At 39.7% G+C, this 23,143-nt stretch overlaps 1 protein-coding gene across 3 annotated transcripts in view; it reads right to left on the bottom strand.

The window, feature by feature from the left end:
• Positions 1-6: 6 nt before the first annotated feature.
• The window catches only part of PAPOLG (poly(A) polymerase gamma), a 41,497-nt gene continuing 18,360 nt past the window's right edge, over positions 7-23,143 (bottom strand). For 2 of the 3 annotated variants that reach the window (XM_033239130.1, XM_033239131.1), the window contains exons 8-22: positions 22,893-22,982; positions 18,413-18,551; positions 17,409-17,481; positions 16,193-16,313; positions 15,426-15,510; positions 14,988-15,041; positions 11,178-11,297; positions 10,622-10,731; positions 6,729-6,850; positions 6,314-6,474; positions 4,982-5,070; positions 4,485-4,702; positions 3,907-3,972; positions 3,667-3,723; positions 7-1,417 (exon numbers count right to left, since the gene is read on the bottom strand). In XM_033239130.1, the coding sequence (XP_033095021.1) occupies positions 1,319-1,417; positions 3,667-3,723; positions 3,907-3,972; positions 4,485-4,702; positions 4,982-5,070; positions 6,314-6,474; positions 6,729-6,850; positions 10,622-10,731; positions 11,178-11,297; positions 14,988-15,041; positions 15,426-15,510; positions 16,193-16,313; positions 17,409-17,481; positions 18,413-18,551; positions 22,893-22,982 (1,604 nt within the window). In that variant the 3' untranslated portion in view covers positions 7-1,318. Of the gene's footprint in view, positions 1,418-2,191; positions 3,304-3,595; positions 3,724-3,906; positions 3,973-4,484; positions 4,703-4,981; positions 5,071-6,313; positions 6,475-6,728; positions 6,851-10,621; positions 10,732-11,177; positions 11,298-14,987; positions 15,042-15,425; positions 15,511-16,192; positions 16,314-17,408; positions 17,482-18,412; positions 18,552-22,892; positions 22,983-23,143 lie in introns of those variants that run through there. The other variant, XR_004443948.1, reaches the window with a different exon arrangement.

Below are 23,143 nucleotides of genomic sequence, written 5' to 3'. Positions count from 1 at the left end.
AGACAATAAAGGTTTTAAACGTTTCTCTTTGAAAAGATGGTATCTTACAGTACATACAAAAATACTCTGAAAATACATACGACTTCATTTACAAAACACTGAATCAACATATTACAAGAATTACATGGTTATGGATTTTAATAAACTGAGCATGCATTCATGAAACTTAAAAAATATTAAGAAATGCATTGAAAAAAGCGGCGTAAAAAAAGACAACTCATATAGTTAAATAAAAATTACAAAGGTCCTGAGCCAATTAATGGTTGGTAACAATGTCATTCAAAATGCCTTTAGGTTTCAATAAAATCCACTGCTTATTTCTGCATGCCTAGTCCGTGAAGAAACTATTTGAAGTTGTGGCATAAATAATGGTCAGGAATTATCATGCCAAGTTAATTTTACACCTCAAAAATACAAGTTTGCCATACTTAAAGGTATCTTATTGTTGATGCTGGAATGAGTTGCTCCTCAGTAAAAAATACCAGTCAACTAACAAGAATGGCATGAAATAGGATATGTAACAATTTTACCATTCATATACTGACTTTCAGTATCCTGGTTATATTTTGATTTTTAATAAAGATGCATTTCAAAGGCCTCCATGGGAGGCAATATATAAAGAATTTATGGTGCCCAACTCTTCTGTAATCACTGGACTAATCTTCCCTGGTAACTATGCAACATTTGGATAGAAAGGCACACAAAAAAGTTTAAATATTTCATGTGCCAATCTGGAAAAAAATAATTTAAATCAACAGAACAGACAGTACATCTACACAAATGAGGAAAGCAGAAAAGATACCTCACATTCATTTATCTCAGGTTTCACAAAGTGGCTTCAATGCTAAAGTAAATGTATTAACATTTGGAAAATACAAGATAATTTTTTTGTTTGTTTTCAATTTTTTTTAGCTCTATACAATGATCACAAGACAAAAAAAAAACAAAAACAAACAAAAAAACAAACAAAAAAAGGAGTTCAGGACTTGTTATCAGTGTCCAAGTGGCTAAGAACTGGTTCCCATAACAAGCATTGAAAGTTAAGGCAGTAAAACCCCCAAATGCAAAGCTGTAATACTGGAGATGGCAATTTGACAGCAGGTGATCCTCAGAGAAGTGTATGTAGCAATCAGTGAGAGAATGCTACAGCATCTGCAGGTCAAAGTGTGATAGTTCAAAAACCACTTCAAGGTTATTAGGCTGCAGGCTGTAACGTTCACCTTATTTCACGTATGACAGCCACTTCTATTTGAAAACAAGTGGCTGCATCTATGCCACTAAATGACTGCTTGTTCACTTAAGTGAGGAGGCACTGCTTTTACCGATTAAGCGTCAGTCGAATGGAATTTTTGATGACACGGATGTTATTTGCTGGAACTGGAGATGATGAATCTGGTAGTTCTTTACTGGGTAGTCTCTGTTAGAAAGAAAGAGGAAACAAAAAAGGAAAAGCACATCATATATATTATAAAGGCCCAGCTAGAAAGTCAGTCACAAAGTTTTTCTCCCAATCTGTCTAGCTCCTAAACACTCAAGTATGCAATGAATATTTCCTTCCAGTGTTCATAGGGAACTCTTGCTTTCGGAACTACTACTTCTTTTTACAGTCAGAGGTGAAAAGCAGAGGGATAAGAGAAAGGGCAGAAGTGGCAGGAATGTGAATATGTACAGGAAAAGAGGAACTGCCATGCCTGGATCGAGAAATGCATAAAGAACACAGTCCTTAAGGTCAAGCAAAGAAAAAAAAAAAAAAAAAAAGGAAGCGCATGGTGACTAAACAGGAAGCTCTTGGGGTGTGAAGTGAAAAATGAGTGTGTGTAGTAGAGAAAAATTTAATATCTGAGAGTTATGTTCCTCAATTTGTTTCTGTAATACATTCATGGAGAAGAACAGACTCAATCTCTGAGATACTTAAGTTCTCAGGAAAACCAAACTTTGTACTTAGGCGAGATAACTTTGATGGTTATGAAATTCAGGGACATCAGTTTGAGGGACTCTGAGGACACTAAAGATTATTACATAAAGAAGGCAAAATCTAGGACCAGGCATGGTGGTTTCACGCCTGTAATCCCAGCACTTTGGGAGGCCGAGGTGGGAGACTCACTTGAGGTCAGGAGTTCGAAAGCACTCCACTACAAATACAAAAATTAGCCACTACAAATACAAAAAGATCGCGTCACTGCACTCCAAACTGGGCGACAAGAGTGAGACTCTATGTCAAAAAAAAAAGGGGGGGGAAGGCAAAATCTATACTTGTGTAATGGGGATAGTTTCTTGTCAAGAGATGACTGCTTAATTCTCCTCGCTTTACTTTGGCTAAGCCAGTATCTGTATCATATCTATATGCATTAAAACAATTATGAACAATTTCAGATATACAAAGAAGTAGAGAACAGGGCAATAAGGACTTAAATGCCAAAACCAAGTCTCAGACATTATTAAAATTTTGTTGCAATTGTTTGGTGTACCCACTTTCCCTTTAGACTTGATATATTAAAAAGTCCAGATACGTCATTTCACTCTTTTGTACTTTAATATCCATCTCAAAATTTGTTCTTCCACCATCACACATAATTACATATTCATATTTTTTGTAATGTAATCTTATGTTAAAGGCTCAAATTCTACAAATAATAGCCTGTGAGTATACTATTTTGCTTTAGAATAGTTAATACATCCTGGAGAACCTGGCAGGGTAACAGCTGATGATGAGAAGCACTTTACTATTTAATGGCGGGGGTGGGGGTGGTAAGAGGGGGGTGAAAATAAGCCATTCTGTTCACTACAAACTCTCAGAGAAGGGCTTTCTCTAGTTACACAAGGCTGGTTTTTGAGTACTTGCTTTTTAGCTTAATACTACATACTATTAGTTATAAAAGTAATTCTTCAAATAATCAATTTAAATTACAATTCAGGGGCATTTAGCTCATGTTTTAAAGGTACTTACTATATATACCACTACATTTGGTTCCTCTAAAATATTAACACATATGGTTCCTAATTGTCAAACCTATGTTTTGACAGTAAGCAATAGTACACAACAGAGATATACCTCCAGGTGCCTGATAAGAAATTAATGTGCTGAGCATCCAACTGCTTCATTAAAGATAAAAAAAAAAAGGGTGAATATAATCTAAATAGATAATAATCATTTCTTAAACTACTGCCTCTTTTTTAGACTTTTGAGGTACCTACATTCACAACTATATACTTTGCTATATCCAACCCCAACTATATATACTGCTAGTCCTTGAGGACAGGGACAAAATCTTACTTTTTCCCAGTGCTAGGCTCTTGATAAGCCTTTTTTTATTTTTATTTTTTTTTTTGAGATGGAGTCTTGCTCTGCCGCCCAGGCTGGAGTGCAGTGGCCGGCTCTCAGCTCACTGCAAGCTCCGCCTCCCGGGTTCACGCCATTCTCCTGTCTCAGCCTCCCGAGTAGCTGGGACTACAGGCGCCCGCCTCGTCGCCCGGCTAGTTTTTTGTATTTTTTAGTAGAGACGGGGTTTCGCTGTATTAGCCAGGATGGTCTCGATCTCCTGACCTCGTGATCCGCCCGTCTCGGCCTCCCAAAGTGCTGGGATTACAGATAAGCCTTTTGTACTTGTAGATTACCTATGAGTTTTTACCTATGTACTGTACCTGTGAACAAGACTATTTTGTTACCTTTTTGCGTGATGTATCAATAGTTGGAATAGGCATAGATTCTCCTCCAATGGCATCCTAAAAACAGAAGAATCAACACAAGTGAAAACTAACTTTCCTATATGCAAACACTTATTTCTACTTAAAACCTAACTAAAATCTGACAGTAGATCTAATCTGATCTACTTTCTAACATGGCACTTTTCCTGATACATGGCACTTTACAGTAAATATTCTGAAGCACACTATTATTATATTTACCACTGATTTTCTTTTTCTTTCTTCAGCAGCGCGGGGGTCCTTAAATGTTGATTCAAGTCGAATAAACTAAAATATAAACATTGAAATAAACTGCTAGTATGTACCTACAAAAAACCATACAAATCTATATAAACTGGAAGACTAATTATCGGTTACGCTATTATAAAAATTACTATAAATATGGGTTGGTAAGAAAAGATAATTGAAATTAGATTGAATTCAACTGCCATCGTTAATTTCTACAGTTTGGGTGATCTTTTTGGTTAAATCAATTCAGATTCTAACAAATATAGTTTTACTACCACCTACTGGAGGCAGGGCATATCAACACACAAGAAATGAGATTTTGTTATCAGTAATGACTTCTGTAAGTCAAGGAGAAACTCAGACCAATCATTCAAATTTTCAGACACATTAGTAATTTCAATTTAGGATGGGCAATTAATATTGTTCCTTTAATATTTGGGTAAATATTCTTTTCAGTCAACTCCTAACAGAACACCAAAGCTATGGAAAATTGTTTCTTTAGTATTAACTATAAAAAATATCAACTACTGAATCACCACAAGTAACTTTACCTTTTCTATGTCTTTCAACCTCTTAGGAGTCCCATCTATGGATGGGGAATGGGCTCTCTTGGGTGTAACAGTCTTAGTTATATTTGACATTCCATTCAGATGCGGTTGTCCCTGGGCAGGGTTGTGAGGTGTTGTGATTCTAGGAATGACATTTCGTCCTACTACGGTAGGAATGGTACACACAGCGGGGGATGATACAGCTTTTACTGAGTCAACTTCTGAAAAGGAAAAAAGGATTTTAATAATTAAACATTTATGTAATTTTTTTTTTTCTTGAGACAGGATCTCTCATTCCCATCACCCAGGCTGCACTGCAGTGGCTTGATCATGGCTCACTGCAGCCTCGACTTACCAGGCTCAGGTGATCCTCCCATCTTAGCCTCCCAAGTAGCTAGGACTACAGGCGTGCAAGTAGCTAGGACTACAGGCGTGTGCCACCATGCCTGGCTAATTTTTTGTAAATAGAATTATTAATATATACAAGTTTAGATACCTACTTGCACCAATGACCGGAATGGAAAGTCCTTGGGCTGGTGGTACACTCAGTGGCTTCTCCACAATTACAGCAGCAGGCTCAGCACTATTCCTAATGAAAGTGTTAAACTATCATCAATAAATGATTTAAATATTACTTTTTTTCTCCTTTTTTGAGGAACAGCCTCACTCTACTGCCCAATAGGTGTGTGCCATCATGTCTGGCTAATTTTTAAAATTTTCATTTTTGTGGAGACAGGATCTCACTATGTTGCCCAGGCTGGTCTTGAACTCCTGAGGCTCAAGCAATCCTCCTGCCTCACCCTCCCAAAGTGCTGAAATTATAGATGTGACCCACCATGCCTGGCCCCATTAGTTATTTAAAACACTCTTTTTTGCAACATTTACCACTGCCGTCTTTTTTTTTTTTTTTAAGACATGGTATTGTTCTGTCACCTAGGCTAGAGTGCAGTGGCATGAACACACGGCTCACTGCAGCCTCAACCTTCCGGGCTCAAGCAATTCTCCCACCTTGGCCTCCCGAGTAGCTGGGACTACAGGTGTGTACTACCACACCGAGCTAATTTTTGTTTGTTTTTGTTTTGTTTGGGATGGAGTCTCGCTCTTGTTGCCTAGGCTGTAGTGCAATGGCACCATCTCGGCTCACTGCAACCTCCACCTCTTGGGTTCAAGCGATTCTCCTGCCTCGGCCTCCCAAGTAGCTGGGATTACAGGCACACGCCACCACACCCTGCTGATTTTTGTATTTTTAGTAGAGATGTGGTTCTGCCATGTTGGCCAGGCTGGTCTCAAACTCCTGACCTCAGGTGATCTGCCCGCCTCAGCCTCCCAAAGTGTTGGGATTACAGGCGTGAGCCACTGTGCCTGGCCAATCAATTTTTGTATTTTTTTGTATAGACAGGGTTTCGCCATGTTGTCCAGGCTGGTCTTGGAACTCCTGGCTCCAGCAATCCGCCTGCCTTGACCTCTCAAAGTGCTAGGATTACAGGCCTGAGCCACCATGCCTGGCCACAACTGTTGGCTCAGGCCTGTACTTTAACATTTCATTGAAATAAAAGGGGGGAAAAAGGCAGAGGAGCCAGTAAGAAGAGAAAAATTTAAGCAAAAAATGTGTACGTTTCTGTGTACCTATCTAGTCCCATATGCTCATAAGCCTATACCATCTCCCACAGGATTACCGCAAGTTATTTCTTAACAAGAAAGTGACCAGCAGCCTGTAAAATAAAATCTTTTAACAATTTTAAAAGGCAGTAGCAAAGGTATAGAAAAGTTCACATTACCCTCAAATAAACTGAACAGAAAACAAAAAGGACACATTTGAAATAAAGACAGACCTTTCTGTTTCTCCTATAGACGGGCTATGAGACTTGGACGCTGGAGAATTAAAAGGTGTTCCATTATCAGTGTCTCTGGAGCTATCCAGACAACTGCTATCCAGAGATGATCTTTTGGACTGAAGTCCGCCCGAGCTTCGACTGACATCAGAGAGACTTTGCTGAAAGAAGGGAATGATTTTAGGATTTCAAAATGCAAATGAGAATATAAAGACTGGTTTCAATTCTGACAGTCACTTAAGCAAATTATCTCTTGTGATTAATGAAAATGAGATTTTAGTCCTAGATTGAACTGCCTATATCTTCCTTATTTTTCTCAATAGGTTTGGGAGCTGTTAAGAACGCAAATTTGGTCCCAGATCATTTGTCTGAGTAAAGCCATACTGGAGGGTTAAGATTACAAACTCAAACTCACCTTTTTCTTCTTTTGAAGAATTTCTGCAGGAAGGTAGTGGTGAAGTTGTTTTTTCTTTACATGAGTTGCTTCAATTTTCATTCCCTCCTTTAGCATATTTATATTGTTTGCCTGTCTGTATACTGTAACAATGTTAATATGTTAAATGGGAAACTTCTTTCTGAACCAAGAGTTCTGCCTAATTTGTCTGAAATGCATACACCTTTACTATCTCCCTGCTATCACCACCAGCCACCCACCCACAACCCTCTCACAAAACAAGTATTTTTAATACATTTCCATCACATCACAATCCTATTCATGAATCCACTAGTTTTTCTTTTTTTGAGATGGAGTTTTGCTCCTGTTGCCCAGGCTGGAGTGCAATGGCGCAATCTCGGCTCACCACAAACTCTGCCTCCTGGGTCCAAGTGATTCTCCTGCCTCAGCCTCCTGAGTAGCTGGGATTACAGGCATGTGCCACCACGCCCAGCTAACTTTTTGGATTTTTCGTAGAGGCAGGGTCTCTCCATATTGGTCAGGCTGGTCTAGAACTCCCAACTTCAGGTGATCCGCCCACCTCGGCCTCCAAAAGTGCTGGGATTATAGGTGTGAGCCACTGCACCTAGCCGTGAATCCATTAGTTTTTTCATGTCTAGCTTCTAAGACTTTCTCATAATCAAACCTTATTAACAGAATAAGTATATTTAAAAAAAGGTATTTTCCAGATTTTATTTTCTGATATTTTCCCAAAAGGCAATCTCTCCTTATAATTACTTGCCCAAGTCTAAGCTACTTCTTTTTTTTATTTTCTGACACAGAGTCTCACTCTGTCACCCAGGCTTGAGTGTAGTGGCACAATCTTAACTCACTACATCCTCTGCCTCCTGGGTTCAAGTTATTCTCCTGCCTCAGCCTCCCCAGTAGCTAGGACTAGAGGTGCATGGCACCACACCCAGCTACTTTTTGGAATTTTTGTAGAGACAGGGTTTCACTGTGTTGGCCAGGCTGGTCTCAAACTCCTGACCTCAAGTGATCTACCCGCTTTGGCCTCCCAAAGTGCTGGGATTACAGGTGTGAGCCACTGCACCTAGCCTTCTAAGCTAATTCTTAGGCCAAATATCCAAGATGCAATTCAAGCTGTCCTCCTCCTCCATGAGAATTTACTACTGCAGCTACCACACCAACCACAGAATGACAGACTTCAGGAACCATCTTACAAATACATCCTTATTGTACAGTTGAGAAAAGGAGGCTAAACAGCCTTGAAAGCCTTGCCAGGATCAGAATCCACACAGCCCTACATTCTCATTCTAGTGCTTTTCACACCTTATAAGAAAACGGGTTTTATTAACACACAAATTTCTTAAAATGTTTTAATTGTAAATATACCCAATGAGAAAACAGGTTTTATTAACTACCACACAAATTTCTTAATATGTTTTAATTGTAAATATACTCAATGAGACACTGAAGACAGGGATGGGAGGCTTGTTTTTCACAGCAAGTACTGTGAGATGTGGTAAATTATTTAATCTCTTGGGGCCTCAGGTTTCTTCATCTGAAAAATAATATCTTATAAATTTATAATAAACTATGTCCCAATCTTCTTTTTAAAAAATTTAAGCCCAAATTAAAATGGAAAAATTTATGGCGAATGTTTTTATTCCAGATTGCTTATAAAAGAGTTACCAAGAATGCTTGTTCAAGTTGTAGATTCTCTGGCTCCCTCCCCAGAGTGTGATTTAGTGGTTCTAAAGTGAAACATAGGAATCTGCATTTTCTTTTTTCTGAGATGGAGTCTCGCTCTTGTTGCCCAGGCTGGAGTGCAATGGTGAGATCTCAGCTGACTGCAACCTCTGCTTCCCAGGTTCAAGTGATTCTCCTGCCTTAGCCTCTGGAATAGCTGGGATTACAGGCGCCCACCATCACACCCGGCTTATTTTTATATATTTGGTAGAGATGGGGTTTCACCATGTTGGCCAGGCTGGTCTCAAACTCCTGACCTCAGGTGATCCTCCTGCCTTGGCCTCTCAAAGCGCTGGGATTACAGGCGTTAGCCACTGCGCCCAGCCAGGAATCTGCATTTTCATGATAAATATGAGGGCTCTTTGAAAAGAATTCAGAAAACCCAGATGAGCCAAACCAATACTTTTAATAGTATGAATGTATTCCAGATTCTTCAAGATAACCCCAAATTTATAACAGATACATTAAGATATTCCAGAGTTGTCACTAGAGGGCTGGATGTGAAAGACATACTTTTCACTGATCCTGAAATATATTCAGCAATTCTGTACTTACTGATATTTATTTCATATCAAAAACATAAAAGTCTGGCCAGGTGCAGTGGCTGACATCTGTAATCCCAGCACTTGAAGAGGCCAAGATGGGCAAACTGGTTGAGCCCAGGAGTTCAAGACCAGCCTGGGCAACATGGCAAAATCCTGCCTCTATTTAAAACAAACAAACAAAAAACCCATAAAAATCAAGTTTTTATTTTTTGAGACAGGGTCTCACTTTGTCACCCAGGCTGGAGAGCAATGGCACAATCTCAGCTCACTGCAGCCTTGACCTTCTGGGTTCAAGCGATTCTCCCACCTCAGCCTCCCAGATAGCTGGGACCACAGGCACAATACCTGACAAACTTTTTTTTGTATCTTTTGTAGAGATGGGGTTTCACCATGTTGCCCAGGTTGGTCTCGAACTCTTGAGTTCAAGAGATTCACCAATCCCAGTCTCCCAAAGTATTAGGATTACAGGCGCTTGTGAGCCACCGCGCCTGGCAAAAATCAAGTCATCTTTATTACTGTGATCACAAACCCTGGTTGTACATACAAAGAGCTTTCCTTTCTTTGTGTTTTAAAACAGGTAACATTCAGCCAGGCAAGGTGGCTCACGCCTGTAATCCCAGCACTTTTGGGAGGCTGAGGCAGGTGGATCAGTTGAGGTCAGGTATTCGAGACCAGCCTGGCCAACATGGTGAAACTCTGTCTCTACTAAAAATACAAAATTAGCCAGGCCTGGTGGCACGTACCCGTAAGTCCAGCTACTTGGGAGGCTGGGGCATGAGAATCACTTGAACCCCAGAGGCGGAGGTTGCAGTGAGCTAAGATCACACCACTGCAGTCCGGCCTGGGTGACAGAGTGAGAGACTCTGTCTCAAAAAATAAAGACTTGATTTTTATGGGTTGATTTTTATTTTATTTCATAAAATAAAATAAAACAGGTAACATTCACATGCTACAAAACTCAAAGCATTGAAGAGTATTCAGTGATGTCTCCTTATCCTGCACCCTGACCTAGAAGCAACCAGTCTTGCCCTTGTTTTTAAACTAAGTATCCTTCCAGAGATATTCTATGCATTTGTAAGCAAATGTGTATTTATCTTGTCTTTTTATGTAAATAGCACAGTGTACACAGTGTTCTGTAATTGTACCCCCCACTTAATATACCTTGGAAATTGCTTCATAATGCTTTTTTTTTTCTTTGTTTGGAGACAGTCTCACTCTGTGGGCCAGGCTGGAGTGCAGTGGGGCGACCTCAGCTCACTGCAATCTCCTCCTCCCAGGTTCACGCAATTTTCCTGCCTCAGCCTCCCAAGCAGCTGGCAACCACCACCACACCCCACTAACTTTGTATTTTTAGTAGAGACAAGGTTTCACCATATTAGCCAGGCTGGTCTCGAACTCCTGACCTCAGGTAATCTGCCCACCTCCGCCTCCCAAAGTGCTGGGATTACAGGCGTGAGCCCCGCACCCGGCTCCTTTCCTGTTTTAACAGCAATATGGATATGCCATGTTCACTTAATCAATTGTGGAACTTTAATAAGTACAGCCAGCCAGATCGTAGGCAGATGACACTGAGTAACAGCCAGGTTTGAGAATCACAGCTCTATGATGATGAAGTCTTACCTGTATCAGTAAATGACTGTATATCATATGTCAAGTCTATGTTGACACTTTCTGCATTTTCTACTCTCCGAAAAATTATCCCAAGGAACCACATTGATACGTAATTGTTGCTATAAAGTAAAATTTAAGAATTTCCATTAATTATTATTATTATTTTACAATTTTACAGATGCTATTTCATAATTAAAACTTGGTCTCTATGTCTCTATCTCACAAATACAGATTTCAGTGGTCTGGCCAGATTCTTAAAAGTGACATCCAGAACTGGTAAGTTATCCCCCTGTTGTTCTAAGAAGGATTAAGTGGCTATGAAAATGACTTACTAAATATATTCTTAAAGATGCTCCAAATATTGTGATGGTGTTTTGCTGGGGTTTGTGGGCTACCAAAGTAGTTGCGTACTTATTTTTAATGCCTAGACACTCAAACTCAAATATATAATGTGTCATACTCCCATCAATGCCTGTTAAACAAAAATCTCATAATTACTCTGAAATGATGCATATGCCAAATAACATTATTTAAGAAATACAGTATTAAAAAATAATTAACTTACTCTTTATGATGTTCCTTATTCCCTGGGAATGACTGGGGATTCACATGGGCAAGAGTAATAAATTCATTCCGTTCCAAGTTTCCAACAAGTACACGGATTTTAGATTCTACTAATCCAACCCTAAAATAAACAACACAATTTATCTTACATCCACTTTAAATTTGAAAGTTACACTCAAGTAAACCAAACAGTATATTAACTATGAAGCTTTACATGTTCATTAAAAAATTTCAGGCTGGGTGCTGTGGCTCACATCTGTAATCCCAGCACTTTGGGAGGCAAGAGCAGGCGGATCGCCTGAGGTCAGGAGTTCAAGACCAGTTTTGGCCAACATGGCAAAACCCTGTCTCTACCAAAAATACAAAAAAATTAGCTGGGCCGTGGTGGTGGGTGCCTGTAATCTCAGCTACTTGGGAGGTTGAGGCAGGAGAATCACTTGAACCTGGGAGGTGGAGGTTGCAGTGAGCTAAGATCATGCCATTACACTCCAGCTGGGGCAACAGAGCAAGACTCCATCTCAAAAAAATAAAAAAGAAAAAAAAAAAAATCAGGCCAGGTGCAGTGGCTCATGCTTGTAATCCCAGCACTTTGGAAGGCTGAGGTAGGTGGATCACCTGAGGTCAGGAGTTCGAGACCAGCCTGGCCAACATGGTAAAACCCTGTGTTTACTAAAAATAAAAAAATAAAAAAAAATTAGCTGAGTATGGTGGTGCACACCTACATTCCCAGCTACTCCGGAGGCTGAGGCAGAATTGCTTGAAGCTGGGAGGTGGAAGTTGCAGTGAGCTAAGATCACCCCACTGCACTCCAGCCTGGGTTCCATCTCTAAATAAATAAATAAATAAATAAAATAAAAATTTCAGCTCAATATATTAGGAACCCCATTTTAAATGCCATTGTAAATACAATTTATTTTATGTCAACTTTAAATATGAAAGCTACACTCAAGTAAACCAAACAGCATATTAGCTATGAATCTTTACATGTTCATTTAAAAATTTCAGCCCAATATACTAGGAATCCCATTTAAAATGCCATTGTAGTAAATGACAAGTTAGTAGATTTCTGTGTGTTCTTTTTTTAAAAAATAGAATAACTATTTAATGCATTCCTGAATCTAAAATACCTTGCTTTAGTTAAGACTATAAAACAGTCATGGCTTAGGGCATGAACAAAAACTACTGGTTAATCTAGTCCTGAATCTTTTTCTACCTTCAAATCTTATGTCTCAAACCTAAGGCTGGGCTAGGCCCATGCTTGTTAATCCCAGCACTTTGGGAAGCTGAGGCAGGAGGATCACATGAAGCCAGGAGTTCGAGATATAAGATTAAAAAAAAAAAAAAAAAAAAATCAGCCAGGCATGGTGGCATGGGCCTGCAGGCCCCAGCTACCTGGGGAGCTGAGGCAGGAGGCATTGCTTGAACCCAGGACTTTGAGGCTGCAGTATGATCACGCCACTATACTCCAGACTGGGTGACACTAAGACTCATCTCTTAAAAAATAAATAAATAAATCCTAAGGCTAAGATAAGTTTAAACAATGAAACTAATATTGGCACATAATATGTGAAACAATCAGCTAGACTTTGCATTTAAAAAAGAATTCACAGGCTGGGTGTGGTGGCCAACGCCTGTAATCCCAGCACTTTGGGAGGCCGAGGCAGGCGGATCACGAGGTCAGGAGATTGAGACCATCCTGGCTAACACAGTGAAACCCTGTCTCTACTAGAAATACAAAAAATTAGCCGGGCAAGGTGGCGGGCACCTGTAGTCCCAGCTACTCGGGAGGCTGAGGCAGGAGAATAGCATGAACCTGGGAGGCGGAGCTTGCAGCGAGCTGAGATCGCGCCACTGCACTCCAGTCTGGGCGACAGAGCAAGACTCCATCTCAAAGAAAAAAAAGAATTCACTAAATTTGTATCAGATACTATCAAAATACAGTAAGTTTCATCAGATTTCTGCAATTTCATTTCTATTTCACTTAAGAAATGTGACCAATGGCAACTTACTTATTAATGACTTATGAATTAGAATAATTAGAAGAACATTTTAAGTTTTTTTAAAAACATCAGCAAGAGCTTGTACATTATAATTGTGTGTGCTTTAACAGTAAATCTACAAAAATCTGTGTTATTCCAGTGTCATCTGAACGACAGGTTGGCAAACTTTTTCTGTAAAGGGCCAAATAGTAAATTTTAGGGTTTCTGGGCCATACAGTCTTTGTTACACCTATTCGACTTTGCTGTCAAGCACAGAAGCAACCATAAATAATATGTAAATGAAGAAACATGGCTGTGTTCCAATAAAACTTTATAAACATAGGTGGCAGACAGAATTTGGCCTAGACCCTATTTTCTCTCTCCTGATCTATACAAACAAAATACTGCTTCAGTGTCAGGATTATTTTCAGAGTCCCTTTAATTATCAATGAAATAAGGATTAAACTCTTGAAGCAAAAATAAAATAGTATTGCTGTTTTGCTTTTCCAGAAGTCAGACCCAAGGAAAGTACAACCATCTCTGGTGGTCTAATAGCTTCCGTCTGATAGAGCCAAGGATGTGAATATACAGGAGATAGAAGGGATAAATTTAGATGCACTAGAAAGAACACAGTACTTCTTGACCACAAATATCTCCTACCTGTTGACAGAAGCTTACTCTGAAAGATTTAAGCCATTATCTCCTAAATTAAAACAATATACAAGATGTCTTTTCTATTGAGTTTTGTGGGAGGTAAACATGATGGCAAAAATGAAAAACTTAGGCCGGGCGTGGTGGCTCACGCCTGTAATCCCAGCACTTTAGGAGGCTGAGATGGGTGGATCACGAGGTCAGAAGTTCAAGACCAGCCTGCCCAAGATGGTGAAACCCCATCTCTACTAAAAATAGCCAGGCATGGTGGTGGGTGCTTGTAATCCCAGCTACTCTGGAGGCTGAGGCAGAGCATTGCTTGAACCCAGGAGGTAGAGGCTGCAGTGAGCCGAGATCACGCCACTGCATTCCACCGAGTGACACAGTGAGACTCTGTCTCAAAAAAAAAGAAAAAGAAAAGAAAAAGAAAAGAAAAACTTAGATGGTGCTATCAGAATCATCCAAACTAGCTCAAAATTTTGCTTAAATCTGACTCCGAGAAGCAACAAGCAGCAAAATCTATACATGTATCTTTTGCTCATGTCCCTCCTGATTCTGAAACATTAATTTGATGGCATATTTTAAACACTGAAGCTCCATGGTCATGCACAACAATCACCAGTAAGACATAATAATTTTACAGATCACTTGAGGTCAGGAGTTCGAGACCAGCCTGGCCAACACGGTGAAACCCTGTCTCTACTAAAAATACAAAATTAGGCACAGGGTATGGTAGTGCACACCTGCAGTCCCAGCTACTCAGGAGGCTAAAGCAGGAGAATCACTTGAACCCAGGAGGCGGAGGTTGCAGTGAGCCGAGATTATGCCACTACACTCCAGTCTGGGTGACAGAGGGAGACTCCTTCTCAAAAAAAAAAAAAGAAAAAAAGAAAAAAAAAGGCCGGGAGAGGTGGCTCAGGCCTATAATCCCAGCACTTTGGGAGGTTGAGGTGGGCAGATCACCTGACGTCAGCAGCTTGAGACCAGCCTGACTAACATGGCGAAACTGAGATCGCGACTCTGCACTCCAGCCTAGACAACAGAGACTCTGTCTCAGAAAAAAAAAAATATATAATAATTTTGAAAATCAAGCAAGAAAGTACTTTATAAATGGTAAAGCACCATATAAATAAGTTACTATCACCACACAGTAGGTAGAAAACTTGAAATAGAAGTCTTACCACTCTAGATGGTTTTCCTCCGTTGATGCGCTGGCAGTCAATACTATATAATGTCTGAAGAATTTTCAGCAACAATCAGAAAAAAAAGCCAGAAAAATTGTTACGGCCTGCTTTTTAATCATCCCCTTTTCTCCCTCCCTCTCACTGAAAAAATGAGCTAATAAAGGCACACAGTTTATGAAAATTAAATATGCTCTGATTTTCACAAAATTAATTCTAGGTCCTACAAGTAAAAAACAATTCACTTTAAAAAGTCACTAATACTGGATTAGATACTACTAGAATAAAGAAACACTCTTATCTCTTAGGATTTTTGTTCATCTATTCTCTCTTGCTTAAGAAATAAAAAAGCTGTCACCTACCAGATATTAACTATGTTTAACATTCTTCTTTAAAAAAAAAAAATCACATACATATAAAATACAAAATTTCACATACCTATACTTTTGAAAGAAATTCGGTGGCTCAAGTAGTTTGGACCAATCTGATTTTCCTTGGAGAATTTCATCTGTGACTGCAAGACCTAAATTAAAAAAAAAAAAAAAGAAGGATTTTGAAAAGGGACCAGCTCTTAAATCACTCTACTACTGCAAAATCTCAAACTCCACCACACCAAATTATCATTATTATTTTTTCTTTTTTTGAGACAGAGTCTCACTCTGTCACCCAGGCTGGAGTGTGGTGGCTCTATCTTGGCTCACTGCAACCTCTACCTCCTGGGTTCAAGCGATTTTCCTGCCTCAGCCTCCTAAGTAGCTGGAATTAAAGATGCCCACCACCATGTCCAGCTAATTTTCTTATTTTTAGTAGAGACAGGGTTTCACCATGTTGGCTAGGCTGGTCTTAAACTCCTGACCTCGGGTGTTCTGCTTGCCTTGGCCTCCCAAAGCGCTGGGATTACAGGCGTGAGCCACCACGCCCAGCCCACCAAATTCTTGAGTAACAAAATATAAACATGTATTATGTTGTTTCTTAGAACACAAAAAATTAGGTTCAACCAGACTGGGCTGGCTCCATTTTCAGCCTTAATATTATCATATACTTTTGAAAACTCATTACTAAAAACCACAATAACCATACTTGAAAGAGTTTTTAGAAAAAATAGGTATAACTCTAACTGTCAATCCATAGCTGTAACAGAGAATAAAAACTGTCAACCAAGAACTTGTGGGAATATGTAAAGGGCAACAGGGCCACATGTTTACCTTGTTTAAATTCTTCTACCATTACTGTTCGAGTTGATGTGGACACATTATACGTAGAATTCTGTTGTGGGTAGGCAGGGGTGATTATGGGCATGAGATGATACCTATCTGATGGATTTACCTGTGAAATTAGAAGCAGAATAACTGATTTCAGTTGTCCTCATTTCATTTCCCCAAAAGTCTGAAGAATATGAAATATAAATTAAATACTACATTTCCTCAAGTTTAAGAAGTACATTTTCCCTCCCCAACTACATTTATTTTTGAAGTTGGATATGTCTCATAGTCAAAGTCAAAGGAAATACTGCAGAAGTATATTTTTCCTCAGAAAAGCTGTTAAATTGATGTGCATCTTATAAACAATGATCTCTTATAACCAAGGAAATACAGTATTATAACTACAAAAAGCATTATTTGGTATCATGATTCTCAATCTTTTTTCACCACCCACTCAATGGATGACTTCCCCTTGGTTACCTAGAGGAATGAGCACTCACTCTAAAAGCAATTAAAATGCAAGATATGTGAGAATTATGCTATCTTGGAACAATGAATCTGCTTTAAATTGTATCTCAAAGTAAATCTTTCATTATACTTTAGTACTTTATTATTAGTAACCAATTACTTTTTTTTCTGAGACGAAGTCTCAACTCACCCAGGCTGGAGTGCAGTGGCACAATCTCGGCTCACTGCAACCTCTGCCTCTGGGGTTCAGGCGATTCTCGTGCCTCAGCCTCCAGAGTAGTTGGGACTACAGGTGTGCACCACCATGCCTGGCTAATATTTTGTATTTTCAGTAGAGAGGGGGTTTCACCACGTTGGCCAGGCTGGTCTCGAACTCCTGACCTCAGGTGAACCACCCGCCTAGGCCTCCCAAAGTGCTGGGATTACAGGCGTGAATCATTGCGTCCAGCCAAGTAACCAATTATTTTTGAGACAGTTTTTCCACAATGGATTATGACACTGCCCTTGAGACACCCACTCATCTTACATGGGTGATTTTTAATGACATAACATTTGGATCAACATCAGTGATCCAAATCATCTGCACAAAAAACAAAAAACAAAACAAAAACCACAGCAGAAGGAGCAAGAGGACAATAGTCATACAGAAGGAAGAACAGAGACAAGAGGAACTATCTTTAACTAGATTGTAATTTAGAGAAATGTCCTTTTCCTTAAAAGGTTTACAGAAACTCCATAATAAATCACATACCCGAGGATCCCAGACAGGCAAATTCAAATTGCTTTCTTCTGGTTGCTTCAGCAGCACAGGATTTGGCCATTCCCTGACATGAATAAGGCAAATTAACTTACACATGATCTCACTTCAGGTACTACATGGAACCTTATAATTATTAGATTGTTCTAACCTTCTAGAGCGAATGTTCTGGGTATTTGGTATTAAGGGGGAAAAAAAGGCCGAGCGTGGTGGCTCACACCTGCAATCCCAGCACTGTGGGAAGCTGAGGCAGGCAGATCACTTGAGCTCAGGAGTTCGAGACCACCCTGGGCATCATGGAGAAACCCTGTCTCTACTAAAAATACAAAAATTAGCCATGCCTACCGGCGCATGCTTATAGTCCCAGCTTCTCACGAGGCTGAGGTGGGAGGATCACTTGAGCCCAGGAGGCGGAGGCTGCAGTGAGCTGAGATGCAAGCACTCTAGCCTGGGCAACAGAGTAAGACCCTGTCTCAATTAAAAAAAAAATAAAGAAGAAGAAATGGGCTAAGGAAGAAGGTAAGAAGGTATACAAAGGAAAGGCTGCTCATTTTAATGCAGTGTTCTCTGAAAGGGCAAACATTACTTTCCATTAACTGTAACTAATTTGCACCTGAATCTTTCACTTCCTTCTTATTTGCTTTCATGGATTTAATTCTGATAATTCAGTAACAGCAACAGCTAACATTTACTGAAAATACTAATAGATCAATGTGATTATCATCTCTGTTTTACAAATGAGGAAAGCTTAAACAACCTCTACATAACTAGTAATTTGCAAAGCCAAACTTATTTTAACTGCTCTCCCGAGTTAAGGGTCCACATTTATAAATCCCTGAAGAAGGTGACAAGTGCCTCAAATTTGATGTTTTACACTTTTACCTTTACAAAGGAATGTAAAACAACAGAAAAGGTCTATGTATAGTTCTTAATGCCCAAACAAACTTACATACAGGTAGAAGTTAGTAAATAGTCAAAGTACACATATAAATACTTACCACTTGGAAAAAACTAAAAAGAACTTATGAACTAAAGTAGATGCTGCTGCATTTGGATACAATTGGCAAGTTCTTGCAACTAGCATTGCCCAGGAGACACCACCAAGGAATCCTAGCATGTTGGAATAAATACCACGTCCTAGAAAATCAACATATTTGTTAATTATTATTAGGACCTACTATCTGTGACATTCTTTTTATTTTTTCTGCTCTTTACAAGGTGAATGAATATCCATGACATTCAACAAGGTAACTGTATTCATAAGACGGCTGGTTGGAAATTTTCCCCTATAAACAAAACATTAAAACTGATAAGCAGACCTTCACATAAGGCCTATAGTCTACTTAGTAAACCATAAGTTGCTAATCTTACCCTCCTTACTTTCCCTTCTAATATAGACACCTCAGTTCTTTGCCTCAGTTCCAACTGCTCAACTGGGCTCCACTGATATTACATTGAAATTCCCCATTTTTCAGTATTTAGGATTGAGAGAAAAATGAAAGGAAGGAGACATTTGAAGAGACAATGGGGAAGAATGAATATTTAATTAATAATCACATTCATGGGTATTTTTAAATCAAGTGTAAAACTGGAGACTTCAGTATTTCACAGAATTTGGATACCTCTCCATAAAGTAGAATACACCACTGATACTACTCATTTCTATGATTTTTTTTTTTCTTAAGAGATGGGCTCTCACTCTGTCACCCAGACTGGAGTGAACTGGCACAATCATAACTCACTGTAGCCTCAAACTCCCGGGCTCAATTGATCCTCCACCTCTGCCTTTTGAGCAGCTATGACTACAGGAGTGCACCACCATGACTGTCATGACCGATTCTCATATAGCTATCTGTATTACGTCCCGCCAAGGGAGCAAAAGAAGAAAACCTACAAAATACTGATTTCAGACATGGTAAACATGAAAAATATGCATCTAATTGACAAAATATGGCATTTAATCTTTAAGGAAGGGCAAATTGTTCATGTTATCCCGTCAGTGCAAATTTTATTTTAACTATACTAGACACTTGAGCCCAAGGACAAATTCTACTTGCTTAATATCTTGTTAGACCTACACTGTCCAATATGGTAGCCACAAGCCATGTGTTGCTTTTTAGCTTGTAACAGCTTTATTGAGATGTAATTCACATACCACAAGATTTGTCGATTTAAAGTACACAATTCAATGGTTTTTAGTATACTGAGAGTTGTGCAATCATCAACATGATCAATTCTAGAATGTTTTCAGCACCCCAAAAAGAAACTTTTAGCTGTCATACTCAGCCAGGCACTGTGGCTCACACCTGTAATTCCATTACTTTGGGAGGCCAAGGTAGGAGGACTGGTTGAGCTCAGGAACTTGAGACCAGCCTAGGTAACATAGCAACACCTCGTCTCTGCTTAAAAAAAAAAATTAGCCGGGCGTGGTGGCTCACACCTGTAATCCCAGCACTTTGGGAGGCCGAGGCGGGCGGATCACGAGGTCAGGAGATCGAGACCATCCTGGCTAACACGGTGAAACACCATCTCTACTAAAAATACAAAAAATTAGCCGGACATGGGGGTGGGCACCTGTAGTCCTAGCTACTCGGGAGGCTGAGGCAGGAGAACGGCGTGAACTCGGGAGGTGGAGCTTGCCAAGATTGTGCCACTGCACTCCAGCCCGGGCAACAGAGCAGGACTCTGTCTCAAAAAAAACAAAAACAAAAACAAACAAACAAATTCGCCAGGCATGGTGGCATATGCCTGTAGTCCCAGCTACTCAGGAGGCTAGAGTGGAAGTATTGCTTGGGCCCAGAAGGTCGAGGCTGTGGTGAGCTATGATTACACCACTGCATTCTGGCCTGGGAGACGGAGCAAGTCCCTGTCTAAAAAAATAAAATGAAATAAAACAAATACAAAGGCATACCTTGTTTTATTGTGTTTTGCTTTATTACACTTCACAGATACAGAGTTTTTTACAAATTGAAGGGTTGCGGCAACCCTGAGTTGAACAAATCTATAAGCAACATTTTTCCAACAGCATAAGCTCTCACTTCATGTCTCTGTGTCACATTTTAGTAATTCTCACAGTATTTCAAACTTTTTCATTATTAGTATATCTGTTATGGGGACTTGTGATTAGTGATTGCTGATGTTACTATTGTAATTGTTTTGGGGCACCACAGACTGAGCCCATATAAGACGGTGAACATAGTTGGTTAATGTGTATGTTCTGAATGCTCCACCAACTGGTCATTACCCATCTCTCTCCCTCTCCTCAGGTCTCCCTATTCCTTGAGACACAACAATACTTAAATTAGGCCAATTAAGAACCCTTAATGGCCTCTAAATGTTCAAGTAAGAGTCACATGTCTCTCACTTTAAATCAAAAGCTAGAAAAGATTAAGCTCAGTGAAAAACGCATTTTGAAAGCTATGATAGTCTGAAAGCTATGCTCCTTGTGCCAATCAGTTAACCAAGTTGTGAATGCCAAGGAAAAGTTACTGACAGAAATTACAAGTGCTACTCTCCAGTGAATACAGGAATGACAAAAAAGTAAAACTGCCTTATTGCTGACAGAAAACATTTTTTTGTTGTTGAGATGGAGTCTTGCACTGTCGCCCAGGCTGGAGTGCAGTGGCACGATCTCAGCTCACCACAACCTCCACCTCCCGGGTTCAAGTGATTCTCCTGCCTCAGCTTCCTGAGTAGCTGGGATTACAGGCGCACACCACCACACCCGGCTAAATTTTGTATTTTTAGTAGAGATGGGGTTTCACTATGTTAGTCAGGCTGATCTCAAACTCCTGACCTCATGATCCGCTCGCTTTGGCCTCCCAAAGTGCTGGGATTACAGGTGTGAGCCACCCCACCTGGCTGCTGATAGAAAATTTTAATAGTCTGGATGAAAGATCAAACAAGACACAAAGTTTCCTTAGGCCAAAGTCTAATCCAGAGCAAAGTTCTAACTTCTCTTCAATTGTATGAAGGCTGAGAGAGGTGAGGAAGGTGCAGAAGAAAAGTCTGAAGCTAGTCAAGATTGGTTTATAAGGTTTAAGGAAAGAAGCCATCTCCACAACATAAAAGTGCAACAAGTGCTGATGCAGAAGCTGCGGGAAGTCATCCACAAGATCTAGCTAAAATCATTGATGAAGGTGGCTACACTAAACAACAAATTATCAATGTAGATTAAACAGCCTTATACTGGAAGAAGATGCCATCTAGGACTTTCACAGCTAGAGAGGAGAAGCTTGGTTTCAAAGCTTCAAAGGGTAGGAGATTCTCTTGTTAGATGACAACACAGCTGTTTACATCATGGTTTAATGAGTATTTTAAAGCCCATTGGTGAGATCTACTGCTCAGAAAAAAAAAAGATTCCTTTCTAAGTAGGACTGCTCTTTGACAATGCACCTAGTCATGCAAGAGCTCTAGTGGACATATACTAGGAGATTAAAGTTATTTTCATGTCTGCTAATACAGCATCTATTCTGTAGCCCATGGATCAAGGAGTTATCTTCTTGTTTTACCACTTAAGAAACACATTTTGGAGCTGGGCTTGATGGCTCACGCCTGTAATCCCAGCACTTTGGGAGGCCGAGGCCAGTGGATCACAAGGTCAGGAGTTCGAGCCTAGCCTGACAAACATGGTGAAATCCCGCCTCTACTAAAAATACAAAAAATTACCAAGGTACGGTGGTGCATGCCTGTAGTCCCAGCTACTTGGGAGGCTGAGGCAGAAGAATCACTTGAACCCAGGAGGCGGAGGTTGCTGTGAGCTGAGATTACACCACTGCACTTCAGCCTGGGCGACAGAGCGAGACTCCGTCTCAAAAACAAAAAAACAAAAAGACTGCAGTACAGTGTAAATGTAACTTTTATATGCACTGGGAAACAAAACAAAAAAATTGTAATTTGCTTTACTGCAGTTGTCTGGAACCAAACCTGCAATATCTCAGAGATGTGCTTAAATAATAATACAGAACGTGCTATGCCAGCTCAGTGGTAAGCAAAGGGATTTTTATGAACCTAAATATATGAACTATATATATATATATATAAACTAGTAACACTTCCAGGCTTTATTAGAAAAGTGTTATAAGGTAAAAACAAGTGAAAGTCATCACTGTGGGCTCTTCACTTAATGAACACCTACTACAGTAAAAACCAGACTCTGCGGGTGGGAATACAAAGATATATAAGATGGTGCTACGCACGGAGGGTGTCAGTCTTCAACTTCTGAATTATTCTGACTGCCTGACTGAACCTAAGACAAAAAGTCAGGGGCTTTTAGTTTTTACCCAAGGTAGGAAGAGGTGCACTACTTATCAAAACACCATAACCACTGTACCCGAAAAACAAATAGCTACTCCAGAGTTTATTGGCCCTCAACCTCCAACAATATCATTAGATTCAAAGTTTCTATATGTGCTTCTATCACTGGCAAGAGAAAATTAGAATTTTATAATGCAAACATAGAAGACTAGGGATACTTACGTTTTGCCCATAATTTGACAGCTCTTAGGGTGAGTCTAAAAGTTTCTTTATTTGGCACTAAATGCAAAATTTCATCAGTAACTCTACATCCTGAAAAAGACAAAGCATTCATTTTTCAACATGCAGCAAATACTCAGTTAATTCAAATGCCCTCTTAACTTCCAGACTCTCGAATACTAAAAATATGAAAGATAATAAAACATCAGGGTTTATTTTATGTATATGAAATTTAGCACTTAGGAGAAATCACT

Source organism: Trachypithecus francoisi, unplaced genomic scaffold, assembly GCF_009764315.1.
Source record: "Trachypithecus francoisi isolate TF-2019V2 unplaced genomic scaffold, Tfra_2.0 Lachesis_group17, whole genome shotgun sequence".
In the NCBI taxonomy this organism is placed as follows: domain Eukaryota; kingdom Metazoa; phylum Chordata; class Mammalia; order Primates; family Cercopithecidae; genus Trachypithecus; species Trachypithecus francoisi.
The sequence above is the reverse complement of the archived record's forward strand: the minus strand, read 5'-3'. Positions and strand labels throughout refer to the sequence as shown.